Genomic DNA, 21,643 nt, shown 5'->3' with positions numbered 1-21,643 from the left:
ACATAACAAGCAGTCAATTACATGTAAACAAACATAATAAAGTGCATTTAAGAGCTGAGGTTATTCGGTGTATATCTTCTATCACTTAAAGTGCATTCTTTTATGTGTAAAATTATAAAACATACTACCGATGAATGTGCAGATTAAAAACGTTACAGTTAAATGCTTAATTAGGGGCGGACATTTATTCTCCTTCCTCCTAACGCTCTCGTGTGTATACTGTAATTACACCAACTTCTGTGGTGAGTGTCTGCCCCTAATTAAAGGGGTACTTCGGTGCTTTGACATCTTATCCCCTATCCTATGATAAGATGCCTGACTGTGGGAGTCCCGCCACTGGGGACCCCCATGATCTTGCACGCGGCACCCTGTTTGTAATCAGTCCCCGGAGCGTGTTCGCTCTGGGTCTGATTACGGGCGATCACAGGCTGGGCGGCGTGTGACGTAACGCCTGCGCCCCTGTGTGATGTCACGCTCCGCCCCTCAATGCAAGCCTATGGGAAGGGGCATGACAGCTATCACGCCCCCTCCCATAGGCTTGCATTGAGGGGCGGAGCTTGACGTCACACGGGGGCGCAGGCGTGATGTCACACGCCGCCCGGCCTGTGATCGCCCGTAATAAGACCAGGAGCGAACACGCTCCGGGGACTGATTACAAACGGTGCTGCGTGCAAGATCATGGGGGTCCCCAGCAGCGGGACTCCCGCGGTCAGGCATCTTATCCCCTATCCTTTGGATAGGGGATAAGATGTCTAAGCACCGGAGTACCCCTTTAAGCATTTTTCTGTAATGTTTTTAATCTGCACATTCATCGGTAGTATGTTTTATCATTTTGAACATATAAGGATGCACTTTAGGTGGAAGAAGATATACACCGAATAACCTCAGCTCTTAAATGCACTTTATTATGTTTGTTTGTGTATGTTATGTATTAATTGCACTTTGTATATAGGATTATTTAAATCCCTGTGTTTTTTCACTTTTTATGCTTGACAAAGGCGGTGAGAGACCGCAACAATGCAGCACTTTGTTATGCTGAGGATGCAATAAATGCACTTTACTTGGATGAAATCTTGTGTGCTGCGGTCCTTTCTCCCAGGAGAGCAGCACAACTCAAGATTTCAGTGAAGTTGATGGTGCATGCTGGTTAACTTAAATATACACAAGATAACATCAGCACACAAAAAATAGTGCAAAAAAAGGTGAAAATGTATTGCATCATTCCAGTGTTACAGAGAAGCAACGTTTTTGCGACCTCCCGCAGCTTAAGACTGGCGATGAGAGGTCGTAGAATCATTGCTTCTGTTTAACACTGGAATGATGCAATATATTTTCACCTTTTTTTGCACAATTTTTTGTGTGCTGCTGTTATCTTGTGTATATACAGTACAGACCAAAAGTATGGACACACCTTCTCATTGGGAGTTTTCTTTATTTTCATGACTATTTTAAAGGCATTAAAACTCTGAATTAACACATGTGGAATTATATACATAACAAAAAAGTGTGAAAATATGTCATATTCTAGGTTCTAGCCACCTTTTGCTTTGATTACTGCTTTGCACACTCTTGGCATTCTCTTGATGAGCTTCAAGAGGTAGTCACCTGAAATGGTCTTCCAACAGTCTTGATGGAGTTCCCAGAGATGCTTAGCACTTGTTGACCCTTTTTGCTTTCACTCTGCGGTCCAGCTCACCCCAAACCATCTCGATTGGGTTCAGGTCCGGTGACTGTGGAGGCCAGGTCATCTGGCGCAGCACCCCATCACTCTCCTTCTTGGTCAAATAGCCCTTACACAGCCTGGAGGTGTGTTTGGGGTCATTGTCCTGTTGAAAAATAAATGATGGTCCAACTAAACTCAAACCGGATGGAACAGCATGCCGCTGCAAGATGCTGTGGTAGACATGCTGGTTCAGTATGCATTCAATTTTGAATAAATCCTGAACAGTGTCACCAGCAAAGCACCCCCACACGATCACACCTTCTCCTCCACACCAGCACACCTGTGAAGTGAAAACCATTTCAGGTGACTACCCCTTGAAGCTCAACAAAAGAATGCCAAGAGTGTGCAAAGCAATAATCAAAGCAAAAGGTGGCTACTTTGAAGAACCTAGAATATGACATATTTTCAGTTGTTTCACACTTTTTTTGTTATGTCTATAATTCCACATGTGTTAATTCATAGTTTTAATGCCTTCAATGTGAATCTACAATTTTCATAGTCATGAAAATAAAGAAAACTCTGAATGAGAAGGTGTGTCCAAACTTCTGGTCTGTACTGTATATGGTTCCATAATGTAGAAAAATACTTTTATTTTCTGGGGCCAAGTGTCAAAGAGACATTCCTAAGTCCCTAGGTCCCTTTAGTGCTGAATTGTATCTCACAGTTTGCTTGTGTCTTCTTTACAGAATTCTGGTACACAATGTATCTCAGCTAATAGGCAATCCAGAAGAAACAAGAATGAGAAGGAGGCGATTCATATTGGATTACAACTATACAAGATATCATCCAATGGAAGATGTAAGATAATCTTTTGTTAAATATTTATAGCACTAGCACCCATGGAAGGATAACCACTTTATCATGTTAAGAGAAGAAACATTTCCCTCACAATAGTAACCCCTTTGCCACGAGAAAGGTTTTACACATTTAACAAATAAAGGCTGAATTATAAAATCATATTATAGTCCATTACAAAAGAAAGCAACACAGCACTCACTAAATATTGTAAGGCTTCATGGTGGATATGCTGAGGGGGCAAGATGCCCATGATCACACATCAGCAGTTCATGTGGAAAAGGGTGGAGGGGATGATGAAGAGAAGTTTGATGACAATGTAGTTTTGAACAAGATGTGGGAACCAGGTGAAGAGGAGGTGATGTGTTCGGAGCAGGAGGGTATTGGTACTGTCAGCGATAAAGAGCAGAGCCAGGGCCATAACATATGACAAACCCATGAGACACAGATCTGCTGGTATGATCAGCTCAGAAGCAGGTGACAACAACGCTGCTGCATCTGTAGAAAAAAAAATCATCCAGAGGAAGGACACAGTCAGATAGTGTTCTTGTACCTGTCCAGTATTCTGCTGTGTGAAATTTCTTTTCTATCTTACCAGATGCCGAAACATGTCACTGTGCTGTCTCTGCAAACAGAAAGTAAGCCGTGCCTAGGGTCTGACAGTAGTAACTACGAGGGAAATTTTTTAAACCATGAAGACTGCTTTTTTTTTCTTCTAAATTTGTTGTATGAAAAGTCGCAGAGGCTGGCCCCGAGCAACATTTTCTCTAATATTTTATTTAGAACATTTTAATTTCTTTATCATTAAGTGTTCTTGTTTAGAGCACTTTGTGCAGTGGTCAGTGATTTATCATGTGCAACTTTTTGTGAAATGTTGCAAAAATGTCAAAATGGACAGATATAGAAGTTATCACAGAGCACATTGGCTATGCAACAATTGTATTAAGGTCCATGCGACATTTGATACAATCATTGCAAGGCCGCCACTTCTCTGCGACATTTAACCAGACTAAAGTAGAACAGCTCTGTAGTGATTCATCAAAATCTGTGCGCCATTTTAAAAAAATTGGCGCACATCTGCCATTTTCTCTGCGACATTTGTGGCCTAATAATGGCCAAAATTCACACCAGATTTGATAAATTCCCCTCTTTAGCTCTTCCTAAGCACAGGAAGCTGCATAACAAGGCTGTGTGGGACAGTAGAGATGCCTCACTATGTAAAGAAAACCTTGCCCCTTCTGCTCCTCCAAATCCCTCTTATCTGTCTAGCAATCAGGCCTCTGATGTTGTGTCCTCCTCCCCTATCCTATTAGTTATCTATTGGGAAATCCATACAACAGTTTTCACCCAATCACCCTATTGTAGTGGGGCTGAATTACCACCTGGCCAAGTTGTTTGTGGTGCAGGTGCTACCATCCTGTTGACTACACATCCCTTTAGGCAACTAATAAGGTGTGCCCAACCAAGGTGGCACATACCTAGACACCAGCCATCCCCACTTTGCGCAATCATGTGGTGGAGAGGGTGGGCCACTCCATGCAGTTGTCAGTGTGTAGCACAGTGCATGCCATGGTGGATACTTGGAGTAGTAGCAATTACCAAAGCCAATACATGTCTTTTACTGCCCAATGGGTCTACATTTTTCAGAACAAGGCTCTACTGCAAAGAGGCTAGGAAATCGTAGTGAAACCTCCACATCGTTTCTGTTCAATTTAGCTTACCCTTCTCCTCCACCCTCCATTCATTGGTGCAAGTCAAGCGCTGCCATGCTGTATTACATCTGCAAAGCCTGGGTGAGAAATGCCACACAGAGAAGGAGTTGCTGCCCTGTCTGTAGCAGGAAGTTTCACACTGGCCACACGTAGTCCAATAACAGCACAAACATTGTGGCTGTGCTGCGTCTAGGTGGCATAACACTCTCCCTGTATGGCACATGCTAAATCATGACATAAAATGTTTCTTGAAAAATTGTGTTAGTCTCACCGATGTTCTGGCTACGTGCAGGAAAGTTAAGTTGTTCTTATACCTTTAAACATGCCCTCCTAGACCTACAATGCCAAAATGGTCTTTCTAAACACTACCCCTGGGCTCCCCCAGCATCACAAGCCCAGACGACATCACAAAAATATATATTAATAACTGAGCTGTTGAACTCTTTCTGTCTTTCCAGATTTACGACTGGATCAATCTAATGACCGAGAAGCACAGTGACTTAGTAACACAGCACAATCTGGGCTTAACCTACGAGTCCAGGCCTATGCATTATTTGAAGGTCAGTCAAAGTGTAAAATCTAACTTTGTAATGTAGCTTTCTAATGCCATGTTTTGAAAGTAGTACCTCCAAAAGGTGGCACAAGCGAGCTACTTTATTTATCCTTCTTTCCAGAATTCCCATGAGTCTCCACAAAACTTTTTGGTGCTCTCCTCAAGGAGAAACATTACCCCTTTGGTCATAGCTTTCTAGCATATGATTTTTAAACTACTTATTGGAATAGAAGTACAGAATGGGTGAACACAGATGTTCTTTTTACAGGCTCTATCTTTATCTGTGTTGAACTTATACTTATATATTACATATCTAAGCTGACAGAATATGGCATTTGTGGTGTTATGTAAATTACATTGAGTAGGACTGGTGTTAAGAGTTTAAAGTGTACCTGTCATCAACAAAAACTTTTTTATAATGTAGATAAGACAATTATATGTATATTTGTAATATACATTAGTTAAAAAAAATGTGTATATGTATGGGTGGAAAAGTGCTGTCCCTGCAGCTAATGCCTGTGAGGAGTCCAAAAACAGCAAGTGAGGAATGGACAAGCTTCGTTTAGTTATAAGGAAAAAAATAAAAATAAATTGAAAACTTGAAAACTTGAAAAATAAAATACAAAGTTGTCCAATGCCATGTTCTGACCATTATAACTTTTTTTTATTTTTCCAGCTATTAAGTTATGTTAGGGTTAATTTATTGTGCCATTTTACCTTTTGCGTATTTGTGACTTTTTTTCTGGGACCTGATGTGACCAAAATTCAGCAATTTGGCATTTGGAATTTTTTTTGCGTTTATGATGTTCACTGTGCAGTATCAGGAACATCAAAATGTAATAGTTTGGACAATTACACACGCAGCAATGCCAAATATCTTTTTTTGTTTGTTTGTTTTTTACCTTTTTTATTTGATAATGTAGTAATTAAAATTTTTATTAGGGGGGATCTTTTTTTTTATTTTTAAAAACATTTATTTTACATATTTTTTAGCCCCCTAGGGGCCTATTATAAGCTATTGGTTGCTCACATTCATGGCTAACATAGATCAGTTTAATACTATTGCATTACATTGATCTATGTTATTGGCGCTTGTTTGCTAAGGGCTGCCTAAGGCAGTCATAAGCCATCACCAATCCATCAAGCACCAGTAAAAACAGGTAAGTTTTCATTCTTCTACAGCAACCCATCGGCAACATGTGATTACATCGGGTCCGCTAGAAACCAGGGAACACCATTTGATCACATCACTTAACCATTTAAATGATGGACATCAGAGCCAGTTCCAATGTCCGTCATTACCAGCAGATATCAGCTGCTGACAGCAGCGGGCATCTGCCGGTTATGATGCAGACCCCACATGCAGGTCTGCAACATATTCCCCTCACCCTACCAATGACATAACAGTATGTCATGGGAAGGGGTTAAAGTGTACCTGTTATTTGCAAAAACTTTTCATATAATGTAGAAATAACATTATATGTATATTTATAATATACATTGGTTAAAAAAATGTGTATATATTTGAGTAAAAAAAATACTGGATTGCCCCTGTAGCTGTGTCTCTGTTCAGAGACAAAATACAGGAAGTGTGGGTGGGACAAGCAGAGCTCTGTGCTCTGAGGACAAGCAGGGCTCTGTAACACGCCCCAGGCTCACACAGCAGACTGACTGACAAGCCAGGAGCCTACACTGATCCTTGCTTGTCCCGCCTACACTTCACAGGCAATAGCTGCAGGGACAGGAATTTTTACCCATAGAAATACAAATGATTTAACCGGTGTATATTAAAAATGTACATATAATGTTATCTTCTGCAGTATATAAACAGTTTTTGCAAATTACAGGTATACAGGGTTCGTTCACATGCACACTGATTTGATGCGCAGGATTTTCTGCTACAGATTCCAATGTAAACTAAATGACCGAGCACAGCTTCTATTCGGCAGTTACAAATCCTGTGCATCAAATCTGCGCAGGATCCTGTATGTGTGAACGTACCCTAAAGGAGTTCTCCAGTGAAAAACTATTTTTTTCTAATTAACTGGTGCCAGAAAGTTAAATAGATTTGCTAATTATTTCGATTTAAAAATCTTAATCCTTCCACTACTTACCAGCTGCTGTATGTTCCACGGGAAGTTGTATAGTTCATTTTTGTCTGACCACAGTGCTCTCTGCTGAAACAGTAGGTAAAGGAATCCCGGCATTCACGATGGATGCTTGAATCACCTCAAGTGTATATTAACATAATCACATCAATGGCATAGATGTAGCATGATAGCGACATGCAGGACACGTTTTGGCCAGCGTGTGGCCTTCATCAGCTGATCTACCTGAACAGTGAGACATGTGCATTTAAATAGAGGAAGCCATCCCCTTACACCTGTCAAAAACCGGGAGGTATCTAAGCTTTACAATGTAAAAATATATACAAGTGAGAAACACATCACCATAACCTAAAGTTATCGATCATATATAGAGCATCATATATAGAGCATACATAGAGCAACGAAGCATATACTGTCGTGGCATACAACCTGTACTGAGGCTATATAAAGATTCATGGAGGAATCATTCTGACCGTGCTCTACACTTGCAGAAGTGGACAAACAGTGATCTCAACGGTGTATCTAAAAAAAGATATATATAAAAAAGATTAAAATACAACAATCCAGAGAAACATGTTCACAGAATTTGACTCAATTCATAGTCCCGGTTAAGACCCCTGGGTTCTATGGTGTTTATGCGGTTGATCCAAAATGTCCCCATTTTAAGAAGTAACTTCTTAATATCACCTCCTTTCCGTGGTTTTTGTACATGATCGATAATGTGGAACCTTAATTGGGAGATGTTATGGCCCATTCTATCAAAATGGTACGGGATGGGAAAAAGTAAGTTCTTACAGCGGATCGTGGACTTGTGTCGGTTGATGCGGTCTCCCACACGTTGGGTAGTCTCGCCAACGTACAGGAGAATGCAGGACGCTTGATGGAGTACAAAACTTTTTCGAGTCACATGTGTAGAAGGATTTAATCTTGATATTTTCTCCACTGTGGGGATGTTGGAGAATGTCTTCCTTGATTATGTGGCTACATTGGGTGCAATGGAGACATGGGTAAGTCCCATTCCTCCTACTCTGTAGAAAGGTCTGGGGTAAGATGGTGTGAGTGGAACCTATGTCCGCCCTGGCTAGTTTATCATGTAGATTGGGGGCCCTTTTATTGCAGATGAGGGGGGATTTTTAATTTCGATTCTAGGGTAGCATCTATTGAGCGGGTACCAGTATTTTTAAACCACATTGTCTACTCTATAGGATAGAGGATGATAATTCCTGACAAATGAGATCCATGGTGTATTGGAAGGGGTCCTAATGGAGGGGGCTCTCGCTTTCTCTAATACTGTCTCTGGGTACCCCCGTGGAAGCCACCAAAATCTTATCACAACCAAAGGCAGCAGCAGAGTTCTTGAGGATCCCCGGAGATGAACTTAAGAAACGGACACTAGAACGAGAATCCAAAAAACTAGTATCGTATGAACTTCATGCTACAACCCTAACAGAATACCACCGAATGGAGAAGATCCCGAGAGGACTCCGGGTAAATCTACGCCCAACACTATTTGCAGATGAGACCTACTGCAATGATTTTGAAAGGATAATCAATAAATGTTCACGAGATATCATCCTATTAACAGTGGAGAGATTGCAAAAAGCTATTAACTCCATACAACAAGAAATCACAACTATTGATACTCAGCTACGTGACTCTCTGAAGTCTGAGGACTTTACTACTCTGAAATCTCTGAAATCAGCCTTACCAACTCAAGACATACCAAGAGGATATTGAAACAAGGAAAAATTACATTTCTTAGAGATACGGAAGATTAACTCAATAACCGGGTCTACCGATGGCGGGATACATCGTCTCAGCAGTGCCGCAGCTATACCGGCAGGCCTTACTCTCCATTAAGTTCCGGCAGCGAGCAATCTATGTCACAACGTCAAAGCCGTCCCCCTTTTCCGAGACAGGCAAGGAGGCCGACGAGACCAAGGAGGAGAGCGGGCCTCCATTATAGGAGATCCAAAGGGAACGGTGATCGGGTTACAGGTACGGGACAATCTATAGTAGTTAATATATAATCTTTATTTTTCCTCAGCAGAACTTAATGTATTACAGAAAGGCTTGTCCTTTAGCCCCATGAATTAATTTGATTAATTCGCCATGGACATGTATTTATCAGGCTGAAAGCTTTCTTTGCTGAGAAAGACACTCTCCCTCCCCACAATGTTCATGAGGGTATCGATAATGATTTTGATAATCATAATATGTCTGCTACTATTACCCTGGACTCCGCTGGAAAACTTTTTTTTTTTTTTTTAAATCAACTGGTGCCAGAAAGTTAAACAGATTTGTAAATTACTTCTATAAAATAAATCGTAATCCTTCTAGTACTTATAAACTTCTGTATGCTCCACAAGAAGTTATTTTCTTTCTGAATTTCCTTTCTGTTGGACCACAGTGCTCTCTGCTGACACCTCTGTTCATTTTAGGAACTCTCCAGAGTAGGAGCAAATCTCCATAGAAAACCTATCCTGCTCTGGACAGTTCCTAAAATGGACAGAGGTGTCAGCAGAGAGCACTGTGGTCAGGCAGAAAGAAAATTCAAAAAGAAAAGAACTTCCTGTGGATCATAACAGCAGCTGATATGTACTAGAAGGATTCCGAGAGCTATTAAAATGTCACTCCCCAGAGCACAACGTCAGAGGGTTGAGAGAATTGTAAGCGACCCAGCAGAGAGGGAAATAAAACTGAAGGAACTAGAGGACAAATTCAGGGAAAGGGGATACCCAGAGATAGTATTAGAGAAAATGGGAGTGCCCTCCATTAGGACAACTTCCAATACACCACAGATCCCATTTGACAGGAATTATCATCCTCTATCTTATAGAGTAGACAATGTGGTTAAGAAATACTGGTATCTCCGCAATAGATCCCACCCTAGAATCGATGAGTTTAAAAATCCCCCCTCATCTGCAATAAAAGGGCCCCCAATCTACATGATAAACTAGTCAAGGCGGACATAGGTTTCACTCACACCATCTCATGCCAGACCTTTCTACAGAGTAGGAGGAACGGGATTTACTCGTGTCTCCATTGCACCCAATGTAGCCACATAATCAAGGGAGACATTCTCCAACATCCCCAGAGTGGAGAAAATATCAAGATTAAATCCTTCTACACATGTGACTCGAAGAAGTTGTGTACTCCATCAAGCGTCCATGCGATCATCTGTACGTTGGCGAGACTATCCAACATGTGGGAGATCGCATCAACCGACACAAGTCCGTGATCTGCTGTAAGAACCTACTTTTTCCCATCCCATGCCATTTTGATTGAATGGGCCATAACATCTCCCAGTTAAGGTTCCAAGTTATCGATCATGTACAGAAACCATGCAGGGGAGGTGATATTAAGAAGTTGTATAGGTGTGAAAAGATGACACTAGCGCTACTGTGTGGAAGAGAGAGGATTAATGTGTAGCAGCCTTGCACCGTATGGAATCCTGTAATCCGTACAACCGTGATATAACCACGTATTAAAAATACATAAATATAAAGTGCTGGCGCATACAATAATATTTGCGCCAACACTTTAAATTTAGATATATAGAAGTTACTTCTTAAAAAGGAGGAATTTTGGATCAACCACTTGAACACCATAGAACCCAGGGGTCTTAACCGGAACTATGAATTGAGTCAAATTCTGTGAACAGGTTTCTATTGATTGTTGTATTTTAATCTCTTTTTTATTTATATCTCTTTTTCAATACACAATTGAGATCACTGTTTATCCACTTATGCAAGTGTAGAGCACGATCAGATGATGATTCCTCATGAATCTTTTTATAGCCTCAGTACAGGTTGTATGCCACGACAGTATATGCTTCGTTGCTCTATGTATGCTCTATATATGATGTTCTATATATGCTCAATATCTTTAGGTTGTGGTGATGTGTTTCTCAATTGTATATATTTTTACATTGTAAAGCTTAGATACCTCCCGGTTTTTGACAGGTGTATTCACTTATCACCCAGAAGGGGATGGCTTTCTCTATTTAAATGCGCATGTCTCACTGTTCAGTTAGATCAGTTGATGAAGGCCACGAGCTGGCCAAAACGTGTCCTGTGTATCGCTATCATGCTACATCTATGCCATTGATGTGAATTATGTTAATAAACACTTGAGGTGATTCAAGCATCCATTGTGAGTGCCGGGGTTCCTTTACCTACTGTTTCTGCAGAGAGCACTGTGGTTAGACAAAAATGAACTATACAACTTCCCGTGGAACATACAGCAGCTGGTAAGTATTGGAATGATTAAGATTTTTAAATAGAAGTAAGAATTTTTTTCCACCAGAGTACCCCTTTAGGTATAGCAGAGAGTAGAAAAGGATAATATACTCAAAGTTTGCTAATAGCTTACCCAGGTTGAAATCAGCTTTAATGTTGAGGGGATATGAGGGGATTGCTAAAATTGCCATTTTTTTTAAGTGAGCTATTTTTATATAATCTTTAGGCCTGTCAAAAATGAAGTAATTTATAAATAAATGTTCTGCAACAATTCAGTAATATACAGATCTGTAGGGTTAAACTACCTTTATCACTTTCACCATTATATCCTTTTTCCAAATAATATACTTTGCTGCAAGGAGTTTGAAATATATCTCACAAGTAGATTTTAGTGCATTATCAATAAACAGATTAGGATGTGTTCTTCCAAGACAACAGGAAACAGAGATATTTAGAACCCTGTCATTGAGAGCTATCTCTTTACCAAATACAGAGCTTGTTTTGGAAACAAGTGATATCCTAACAATGTCTTCTTAGGCTGCTTTCACACTATAAAAATACTTTCGTTATGAACGCCCATTATAAAAAGCCTGGAAATCGGCAGTTATACGGCCGGTACAAAATCACTAACGGCCGTTAGAAAATCCCATTATAGTCTATGGGATTTTTCTAATAGAAGGTTTTAACCCGTTATAGCCTGTTATTAATAAAGGCCGTTATTTTGTGATGGACGATAGTAACGGGAGAATTAGTGCATGCACTATTTCTCCCGTCCATTCGCCCGTCACAAAATAATGGCCGTTATTAATAACGGGCGATAACTGGTTTAAAATGGCTATTAGCCTTAGTCACAAGGCTGCCAAAAGGATGTCAGGGAAGCATCAACTGGGTTTCCCTGCATTTCCGTATATTCAGAGCATTGTTAATACTAGTTTTATGGTTTTATTTACAACCTGGCCTTGTTAGGCCTTGCTTATGGTGATAAACATCTACACAAACTCAACAGGGATTTCATTAGGTAAATATAGCCCTAAAATACAGCCAAATCAAGACAAGTTATCATCATTTCTAGGGTCACCTCCTTAAAACCTATGCCCACCGTTGTAAACATTTTTTTCATTTTTTTATTCTCCCAAAGCATACAAAAATGAAGTATCTCTTCAAAAGGTCTCAGCTCAAAATACAAATTAGAAAATGTAATACTCCAAGACATCAGGATTATACAGAATTTATTGTCAAAAAACTTTTTATATATGGTGTACTAATGTATAGTATGGCAAACAACTTCCTAATTGAATGTAATAAAAAAAAAAAAAAAATTCTAAATGTATTTACTGTTTGAAAAAGTCACCACTAGGGGTCTCCCTACATGTCCTGGCCACATAGATTTCGGACTCATGTTGGCCTGGCATGAGTCCAATATCTCAGACTGCAGCCGGGACACATGACGAGCACAGCGCTGCTCCCTGCCTGTCAATCAGACCAGTGGGAGTGAGGGTTGTGCCTGCAGCTATTGGTTGTGGGGGAGAGTCACCGCGACTGTCTCACTTGCACACTCCCCCCCCCCCCTCCCGGCAGCTGTCTCACTTGCACTCGCCCCCCCCCCCCTACCCCCGGCAGCTGCTGTCTCACTTGCACCACTCCCGGCTGCCTCACAAAAGTAAAGGGAGATCGCTATCATCCAAGCCTTCAGCCACACAGCTCAGCTGTCAGCCCTGCACTCCGCAGCGGCTGTCACCAATGCTGTTAGATGACAGTCCCTGCGGCTGTGACCCCTGCTCTCCGCTCGCAGCTGTGGGCACTGTGGAGGCAACGAGGATGACAGCCGACAGCAGGAGCGCTCTCACCTTCTCCCGGCCGGTGTAGTAAAACCGGCCTGCAGTTTGTTATTCTGCTGCTCCCCTAGTAAAGTGAGGGCAGAAGCAATCCTCCCCAGCAGGCTTCAGTGACGTTGCGCCTGCTGGGGCCCACCCACATCCTCCTGCCAGCAGCTCACACTATGTGAGCAAGAAGAAAAGTAAGTTACAGAGCAGGAGTGTTAGGTGGAGATAGGGAACATAGACTGAGTTAGTTTAGAAATTTTCATTTAGTGACAGGTACTCTTTAATGTATAATAAGAGTTGTAAAAAATGATAAGAGAAATTAAATTATAATCTATCATTTTCATTATTTATGACAATAAGTAAACAACACATTGAAGGTTGCTATAGCCATTAAGACTGTGTTCAAAATGCTGCATTTTTACCATGTTATTGTCACAATTTTTCTAAAATTGCACAAAATGCATTTTCCCAATAGTCTATTGCATGTCCAAAGTCTACAAAATTACAAAACATACATACCATATTAACCCCCTAAGGACACAAGGCGTAAAGGTACGCCTTGACGCCCTGGTACTTTACCACTTAGGGAATCAGGGCATACAGGTACACCCTGATGCCCTGGTACTTAATGACTAGCTGGTACTTTCGGCTAGTGGCGGGGACCGGACCGGGATGCCTGCTGAAATCATTCAACAGGCACCCTGTGCAAACCCCTGGGGGGGGGGGGGGTCCTGATACCGGGTGATTATGAGTCATACGGGTCTCCAGTGAATCAGAAAATAAGGGGGATTGGGGCTGTCCAAGGCCCCCATGATCCCCCTGAAGGAATAGGAGTAAGGTGGCAGGGGTGCAACCCCTCCTATCCCTGATATTGGTCAGTCAGAAGTGAATCTGCAGATCAGGGGCAGGGAGGTTAAAGTTCGGTTCCCCCGTTCTGCCCACGGTAGTCAGGGCAGAATGGGGGAACTGTGGTGTGACCGGCAGCAGCGGTAGAGGTCACTCACCGGCGGCGATCGGTGGCAACGTTCAGCGATCCTCTCCCTGTGCGTCCATCCTGCAACTACGGAAGACGGTAAGTTGTGGCCTATCAACATTTGGAGGGCTACAGTTTGGAGATTACTATGCAGTGGTCTCCAAACTGGGGCCCTCTAGTTCTTGCAAAACTACAACTCCCAGTATGCCCCCACAGCAGTTTGCCATCTGGGCATGCTGGGATTTGTAGTTTTGCAACATCTGGAGGGCCACAGTTTTGAGATCACTGTGCGGTGGTCTCTAAACCGTGACCCTTTAAATCTTGCAAAACTCCCAGCATGCACGAACAGCAAACGGCTGCCTAGCCATGCTGGGAGTTGTATTTGCTACCTCCAGCTGTTGTATAACTACATCTCCCAGCATGCCCTTCGTCAATCAGTACATGCTGGGAGTTTTCGTTTTGCAACAGCTGGAGGCACACTGGTTGGAAAATACTGAGTTAGGTAACAGAACCTAGCTGAAGATTTTCCATCCAATGTGCCTGAAGCTGTTGCAAAAGTACAACTCCCAGCATGCACGGTCTGTCAGTGCATGCTGGGAGTTGTATTTTTGCAACAGCTGGAGGTTTGCTCCCCAATGTGATTGTACAGGGTACATTCACACGGGCGGGTTTACCGTGAGTTTCCTGCTTTAAGTTTGAGCTGCGGCAAACTCCTAGCAGGAAACTCACCGTAAACCTGCCCATGTGAATGCACCTGAAAAACACTACACTAACACATAATAAAGGGTAAAACACTACATATACACCCCCTTACACTGTCTCCCCCAATAAAAATGAAAAGCGTATAGTACGGCAGTGTTTCCAAAACAGAGCCTCCAGCTGTTGCAAAACAACAACTCGTGCATTTCTGGACAGCCACTGACTGTCCAGGCATGCTGGGAGTTTAGCAACCGCTTGAGGTCCCCTTGTTGGGAATCACTGGCATAGAATACCCCTATGTAATCCCTAATTTAGTCCTCAAATGCGCATGGCACTCTCTCACTTCAGAGCCCTGTCGTGTTTCAAAGAAACAGTTTAGGGCCACATATGGGATATTTCCGTACTTTTTCTCCTTTTACCCCTTCTGAAAAGTTGGGGTCTACACCAGCCTGTAAAAAAATTACACTAACATGCTGGTGTTGCCCCATACTTTTTATTTTCAAAGGAGGTAAAAGGAATAAAAGCCCCCCAAAATTTCTAACCCAATTTCTATGGATGGGAAAATGAAAAAAAAAATGTTTTAACTAACATGCTGGTGTTACGCTAAATTTTTCAGTTTCACAAGGGGAAATTGGGGAAAAAAATCCCCCCCCAAATTTGTAACCCCATATGTGGTATAAAGTGCTCTGTGGGCAAACTACAATGTTCAGAAGAGAAGGAGCTCCATTGGGCTTTTGGAGAGGGAATTTGGCTGGAATTAAAGGCCATGTGTGTTTACAAAGCCCCCTTGGTTCCAGAACAATGGACCCCTACCCACTTGTGATCCCATTTTGGAAACTATACCCCTCATACAATGTAATAAGGGGTGCAGTGAGCATTTACGCCCCACAGGTGTCTGACAGATTTTTAGAACAGTGGTCCGTGAAAATGTAAACTTACATTTTTCATTTGCACAGCCCACTGTTCCAAAGATCTGTCAAACGCTAGTCGGGTGTAAGGGCACGCCTTATTAAATTCTGTGAGGATTGTACTTTCCAAAATGGGGTCATATGTGGGGGGTCCACTGTCCTGGTACCACAGGGGGGCATTGTAAATGCACAAGGCCCCCGACTTCTATTCCAACCAAATTCTCTCTCCAAAAGCTCAATGGAATTCCTTCTCTTCTGAGCATTGTAGTGCGACAGCAGAGCACTTGAAGTCCATACATGGGGTATTTTCATACTCAGAAGAAATGGGGTTACATATTTTGGGAGGCATTTTCTCCTTTTACCCCTTATCGGTCATCTTCTGCTCTGGTCTGTGGGAAGGCAGATCAGAAGACTCCCGGAAGACAGCGTGGGCAGGTGAGGGGACCTCCGTCTGTCGTGCAGGATGATCGGATCGCCGCGGCAGCGCTGCGGGCGATCCGATCATCCATTTTAGTGTCCGCAATGCTGCAGATGCCGTGATCTGTATTGATCAAGCCTCTTAGGGGTTAATGGCGGACATCCGTGGGATTGCGCGTGTCCCCCATTACCGGCAGGTCCCTGGCTGCGATCAACAGCCGGGACCTGCCGCGCATGATTCGGGCATCGCTCCGATGCCCGCGGTTATGCTTAGGACGTAAATGTACATCCTGGTGCGTTAAGTACCCCCTTACCAGGACGTACATTTACGTCCTTCGTCGTTAAGGGGTTGAAGGGGTTATCCAGGAAAAAAAAAAATTTAATATATCAACTGGCTCCAGAAAGTTAAACAGATTTGTAAATGACTTCTATAAAAAAAAAATTGTGTCTTGGGAACCACCCAGTTTAGAAGCAAATCCCCATAGCAAACCTCTTCTAAACTGGGCGGTTCCCGAGACACGTGTCATCAGAGAGCACTTAGACAGAAAAGAACAACCTTAACTTCAGAAGCTCATAAGTACTGAAAGGATTAAGATTTTTTTATAGAAGTAATTTACAAATCTGTTTAACTTTCTGGAGCCAATTGCTATATAAAAAAAAAGTTTTTTCCTGGATAACCCCTTTAAGGTCATAATAGGCTTGGTCCTTAAGGGGTTATAATTTAGTTGTTGTTTTTTTTGTTTGTTTGTTTCTATCTTTCTTTCAGAAAAAACCCCGAATATTTGTGGCTTAAAATATTCTCTTTTAGAAAGCATCATTTTATTACTTGGGATTGTTTACTTGGAAAAAAGACAATGATGACCTTAGATCACAAATTAATTAATACATTTTTATTTGTATCACTTGATAGATCAGCAAGCTTTCAAAAGACCCTAAAAAAATTATTTGGATAGATTGTGGTATACATGCTCGTGAATGGATTGCCCCAGCTTTCTGCCAGTGGTTTGTAAAAGAGGTAAGCCCTCCAATCTACAGTAAGTCTCTATACATCTCACTATTTATCCCATTTTATGAGAATGAACAAAATATTTACATATCGATTTATTGGCCGATTCTACTACAGTAAAATATCCCTTAGCAGACACCTCCCAAAAGCAGACAATTTTTAATTCCCTGGCAGAGTCCCATAAGAACTAGTGTATTTACACCCTCCAAATAGGGGACACTCCCAATAGTGGACACAAACACACCCAATAGGGGACAAAACACTCCCAATCAGTATAAACCAGGCTTATGTGCCGGTCCTACTTTGTACTCAGGGACACCTTCAGGGGGAGTACAGCCAATACCCCAGTATAGGGCCCAGACTTTCAGGGGGCTCTTGCTCCTACTGCACCCCCCTGGAGCAGCCCCAGCACAGAAGCAGACCACGGTTTAAACAGCAGTCTCCTGCTTCTGTACGTTTGTCAACCACATCATTCGTCCCCGACTGACCCCCTGTGCCCCTTTATTCCACCTGTTTATTCCCCCAAATCATCCCCCCTTTATTAACCCCTGCGCCACATAATTTCCCGTTGATCCCCCCCGTGCCATTTAAATGCCTCTTAATTAGCCTCTGTGCCATTTCATCCCCCCTGTGCCATTTCCTTCCCCCTTTATCCCCCTGTGCCACTTTATTCTCCTTTTATTTGCCCTCCTGTGCCACTTTATTCCCCCTGTGCCTAATCATCCCCCTTACCCCTTATGCCACATCACTTTTCCCCTTTCCTTCTCCCCCTGTTATTCTTCTTACCTGGCCAGCAGGCTCAGGTGCAGGGGCTCTCAGCAAGTTTGGCATTCTCCTGATGCCCTCTGCGCTGTACTCACGGACAGCTGCAGCAGCGGTTTTGGGCACTGTCTAGTGGAGGGATGAAGAGTGGGAATAAAATGGTACAGGAAGTATAAGGGGTGATAGAATGGCACAGGGAGATTCTACTGTAATATTGCTTTTATCGTGTTTTATTGGTAATTACACTTTGGAGTGAGTACTGTACAGTATTCGGTAATTTAGAAAGATTTTTGAGCCTTTTTTTTATAGGAGACACCTCCCAATAGCGGATATTTTTTTTCAATGTGAGTGTCTGCTATTGGGAGATGTTACTGTACTGACAGATATTAAATACACAAATAATATATTGGCTGATGATAAAAGTGACACATTGTTTCAGAAGTGATGTATCTGCAACATTTCCCTTTTCAATATTTTCATTTAGTACACTTAATAACAATATATTGTGTAATAGCATACGTCCTTTGTAACAAGCACATTGCATGAGCAATCTAACTAGAAACCAGATGGCTTCCTCTTCTATGTGTTCCTATTTTATTCACAGGAAAGGTTATCCATGCAAATTTTCTTTTCTTATATTAGATTGTACAGAATCACCAGAAAGATCCTCGTATACAGAAGATTCTAAAGAATATAGATCTATATGTCTTACCTGTTCTAAACATTGATGGCTACATCTATACCTGGACAACTGTAAGTCAAGCAAAACTTTTGTTATAACCATTATAGTAAGAATAGGTCAAGTTAATAATAAAAAAGAAAACCAGCAATGCAGAAAGTCAGACACATGAGATAAGAGGGGAAGTGTATACACTGTAGGGTGTAGAAGGATCCCTATGGATCAGGGAGTTATCTGTTATTTATGTGTAGTTGAATAATGCTCCACTCACAGTAGCATCCCGGCTTTCTTTTTTAACAGATACAAGACAGTAATAAACCTGATGGAATTGGCCTATTAGATTCATTCACACAGCAGAATATACGCCCGGGAAGATTTTGGATGCTAGGACCACTCGGAAATGCGCCATCTCTGTAGACGCAATGCAATGCATTTCCAAGAGGATTCTGCTGAATAATTAACATGCTTATTCTGTCAGAGGAGTCCATAATGTTTTTTTCTTTGGACAAATTTTTCACTGCAGAATTCCATAAAAAACATCGGGAGGTTGCTGCACCAAAAAGTCCTAGTGGATTTTTTACACTGGATTCCCCTGTGAAATTCTGACGTGTGAATGGGTCTTGAGATGAGCAAATTTTTGGAAAATTCCATTCGGCCAATTCGCCAAATTTTCTGAAAAAATTTGGTACGGTCTGAATTTATTTGCGGGAAATTGCTATTAAATACGGCAATTTCTGGTATACAGAGAGTCTCAATAGGGGGTGTAGAACACTTTGCCTTGTCGTAATTCTCATAGGGAGTGAGCTGTGTTAGTGAAATAATACTGTTATACAGTATAACATGCAGATTACAGGCATCACTATTAGAATCACTGCCGCACAGTGTCTGGATGTGGCAGCAGAGAGACCATATCATTTTTATTTAATTTAATTTGAATTTATTTTAATTTTTTTAAATCCTTTTTTGAGGACCCATTCTGGTGAGCATCGAGCTGGCGGTCTGCCGTGAGGCAAGCTACCACCTGTTCCAGCCCTTGCCTCTCAGCGCCCCTACCCTTACTCTGTGTGGAACTGCGAATGTTTCACTTAATCAGTTATGGCTCATTGTTATCGTTCCAAACTGTTTCATTGGATTCTTGTGGTAATTACAGAGGTAATATATGACCATGACCATGTGGCCTCAGTCTTTAAAAGATTACATAGATTTTTTCAAATTTAAATAGAAGATGTTGAATAGATTCACAAGTTTAATGTGCCAACAGCATGAGGAGATCACATGGCAGCACAATGACAGAGCCTGGTAATTAGAATGAGCAAACTTTAAATCCTTTTTTTAGGACCCAATGGAAGGTAAGTATAATTGCTGCAGTGTAAACTATGGCAAAGCTCCTAGTTGTTTCTTAAAATCAAGCTGGCGGTCTGCAGCCCCTGCATCTCAGCGCACCCTCTTGCCCTGAGTGTAGAGAGAGAAAAGGGAGGGAATGCAGTACCAGCAACTTGGACAGGAGCATATTCAGCTTCTGTGCCGTTGGATAAGTGGTCGCATAAAGCTAGAAGTGGCTGCAGTGAAAAAGCTTGTACTTGTATCTTAAAATCGAGCTGCAGTCCTCTGCGAGGTGAGCTACCTCCTGTTCCAGCCCCAGCCTCTCAGTGCCCCCCCAACTGTGAAAGTGTGAATGTTTCATTTAATCAGTTATGGTTCATTGTTATTGCTCCAACCTGTTTCATTGGATTCTTGTGGTAATTCCACAGGTAATATATGACATCGACAACCATAGGGCCTCAGTCTTGAAAAGATTACATAGATTTGTTTTATTTATTTAAATAGAAAATAGATTAAGATAAAGTTTCTTTTATGTGACAGCAGCATGAGGAGACCATAATGTGGCAGAATGACCCAGCCTGGAGGTGGCAACAGCCTGACGAGACCATAAGGCCTCACAATTGAAAGGATTAAAGATATTTAGGAAAATTTTAATTGAAGTTTTAAAATAGATTAAGATAAAGTGTAATTTAATGTGCCAGCAGCATGAGGAGACCACATGGCCACAGTGTGTCTGGGTCCTCTGTCTCGTCTTCCTCATCACCCTGTAGTTGCACAGCCTGCTCCTCCTCTCCTGTCAGATGACTATAAAAATCACCCATTTCACAAAACCTTGCCTGTGCTCCACTGTCACCCTCCTCCTCCAGTTCAGCCCCCATAGGGCTCAAATGGCCTCGAGATGTAGGCGCCATGTCTCCAATGCCCTGACCAGCCATTGTTTCCAACACGTGTTGTAGGCTATGAAGCAGTAGAATGGCGTTGTTCATCCTGTAATCCTGGTGACTGACTAATAATATGGCTTCCTGAAAGGGCCTGAGCAAATGGCAGGTGTCACGTATGAGCTGCCACTAGTTGACATTTAAGTTACATAGGGGAGTACCCCTATCTGCTTGGATCATCAATAAATCGGTGATGGATTTACTCTGTTCGTATAGTCAGTCCAACATACGGAGGGTGGAATTCCAACGTGTGGAAACGTCGCAAATCAGACTATGTTGGAGGATGCCTTTCTGATGCTGCAGCTCAAGGAGGGTGTGCTTTGTGGTGTACGAGTGGCTGAAGTGCATGCAAAGTTTTCTTCCCATTGTTAGGATGTCTTGCAGAAGGTGGTAACACTTCAGGAATTGCTTGACAACCAGGTTGAACACTTGTGCCATGCGGGGTGCATGGCTCAGGCTTCCTTGATGCAGCGCAGACAAGATGTTCTTCCCGCTGTTGGTCACCATGGTTCCCATTTCCAGTTTTCGTGGAGTAAGCCATGATTCGATTTCTTGATGAATGACTTTTATAAGTTCCTTCCTGTGTGACACCGCTGTGCCCTGCACACATGGTATGCTGGAGGGGCACTGAGACTTGTCGGTGCAGTGGAGGCTGAGGACACGGTGGATGATAAGGAGGCAGTGTCACACACTGTCGCAGGACCAACGGCCTGAGAGCATGGAGGAGGAAGCGTCCAAGTTGCTGTTGTGGCTGTGCAGGAACCACATTCACCCAATGGGCCAAAAAGGACATGTATTGTCCCTGACTGTAGTTACAGCTCCACACGTCGGCACTTCTGTGCACTTTGGTAGAGTGGGGTGGTGGGTGTTAATACCAGTACCCGGTGACGAAAGTGGGTGAAAGAAGGAGAACTTGGCATCAGATGTGTGGCAAGATCACAATAGTAGTTGAGACAGGTAGGCAGAAGAAAACTGTCTCTTTT

At 42.3% G+C, this 21,643-nt stretch overlaps 1 protein-coding gene across 1 annotated transcript in view; it reads left to right on the top strand.

Annotated features, from left to right (window-relative positions):
- The window catches only part of CPO (carboxypeptidase O), a 193,135-nt gene that overhangs the window by 134,792 nt on the left and 36,700 nt on the right, over positions 1-21,643 (top strand). The window contains exons 5-8 of the mRNA XM_056535071.1: positions 2,410-2,521; positions 4,689-4,790; positions 16,863-16,967; positions 18,363-18,473. Of these exons, the coding sequence (XP_056391046.1) occupies positions 2,410-2,521; positions 4,689-4,790; positions 16,863-16,967; positions 18,363-18,473 (430 nt within the window). The remainder of the gene's footprint in view (positions 1-2,409; positions 2,522-4,688; positions 4,791-16,862; positions 16,968-18,362; positions 18,474-21,643) is intronic.

This window comes from Hyla sarda, chromosome 8, assembly GCF_029499605.1.
Source record: "Hyla sarda isolate aHylSar1 chromosome 8, aHylSar1.hap1, whole genome shotgun sequence".
Lineage (NCBI taxonomy): Eukaryota > Metazoa > Chordata > Amphibia > Anura > Hylidae > Hyla > Hyla sarda.
This window is presented reverse-complemented; position numbering and strand designations above follow the sequence as displayed.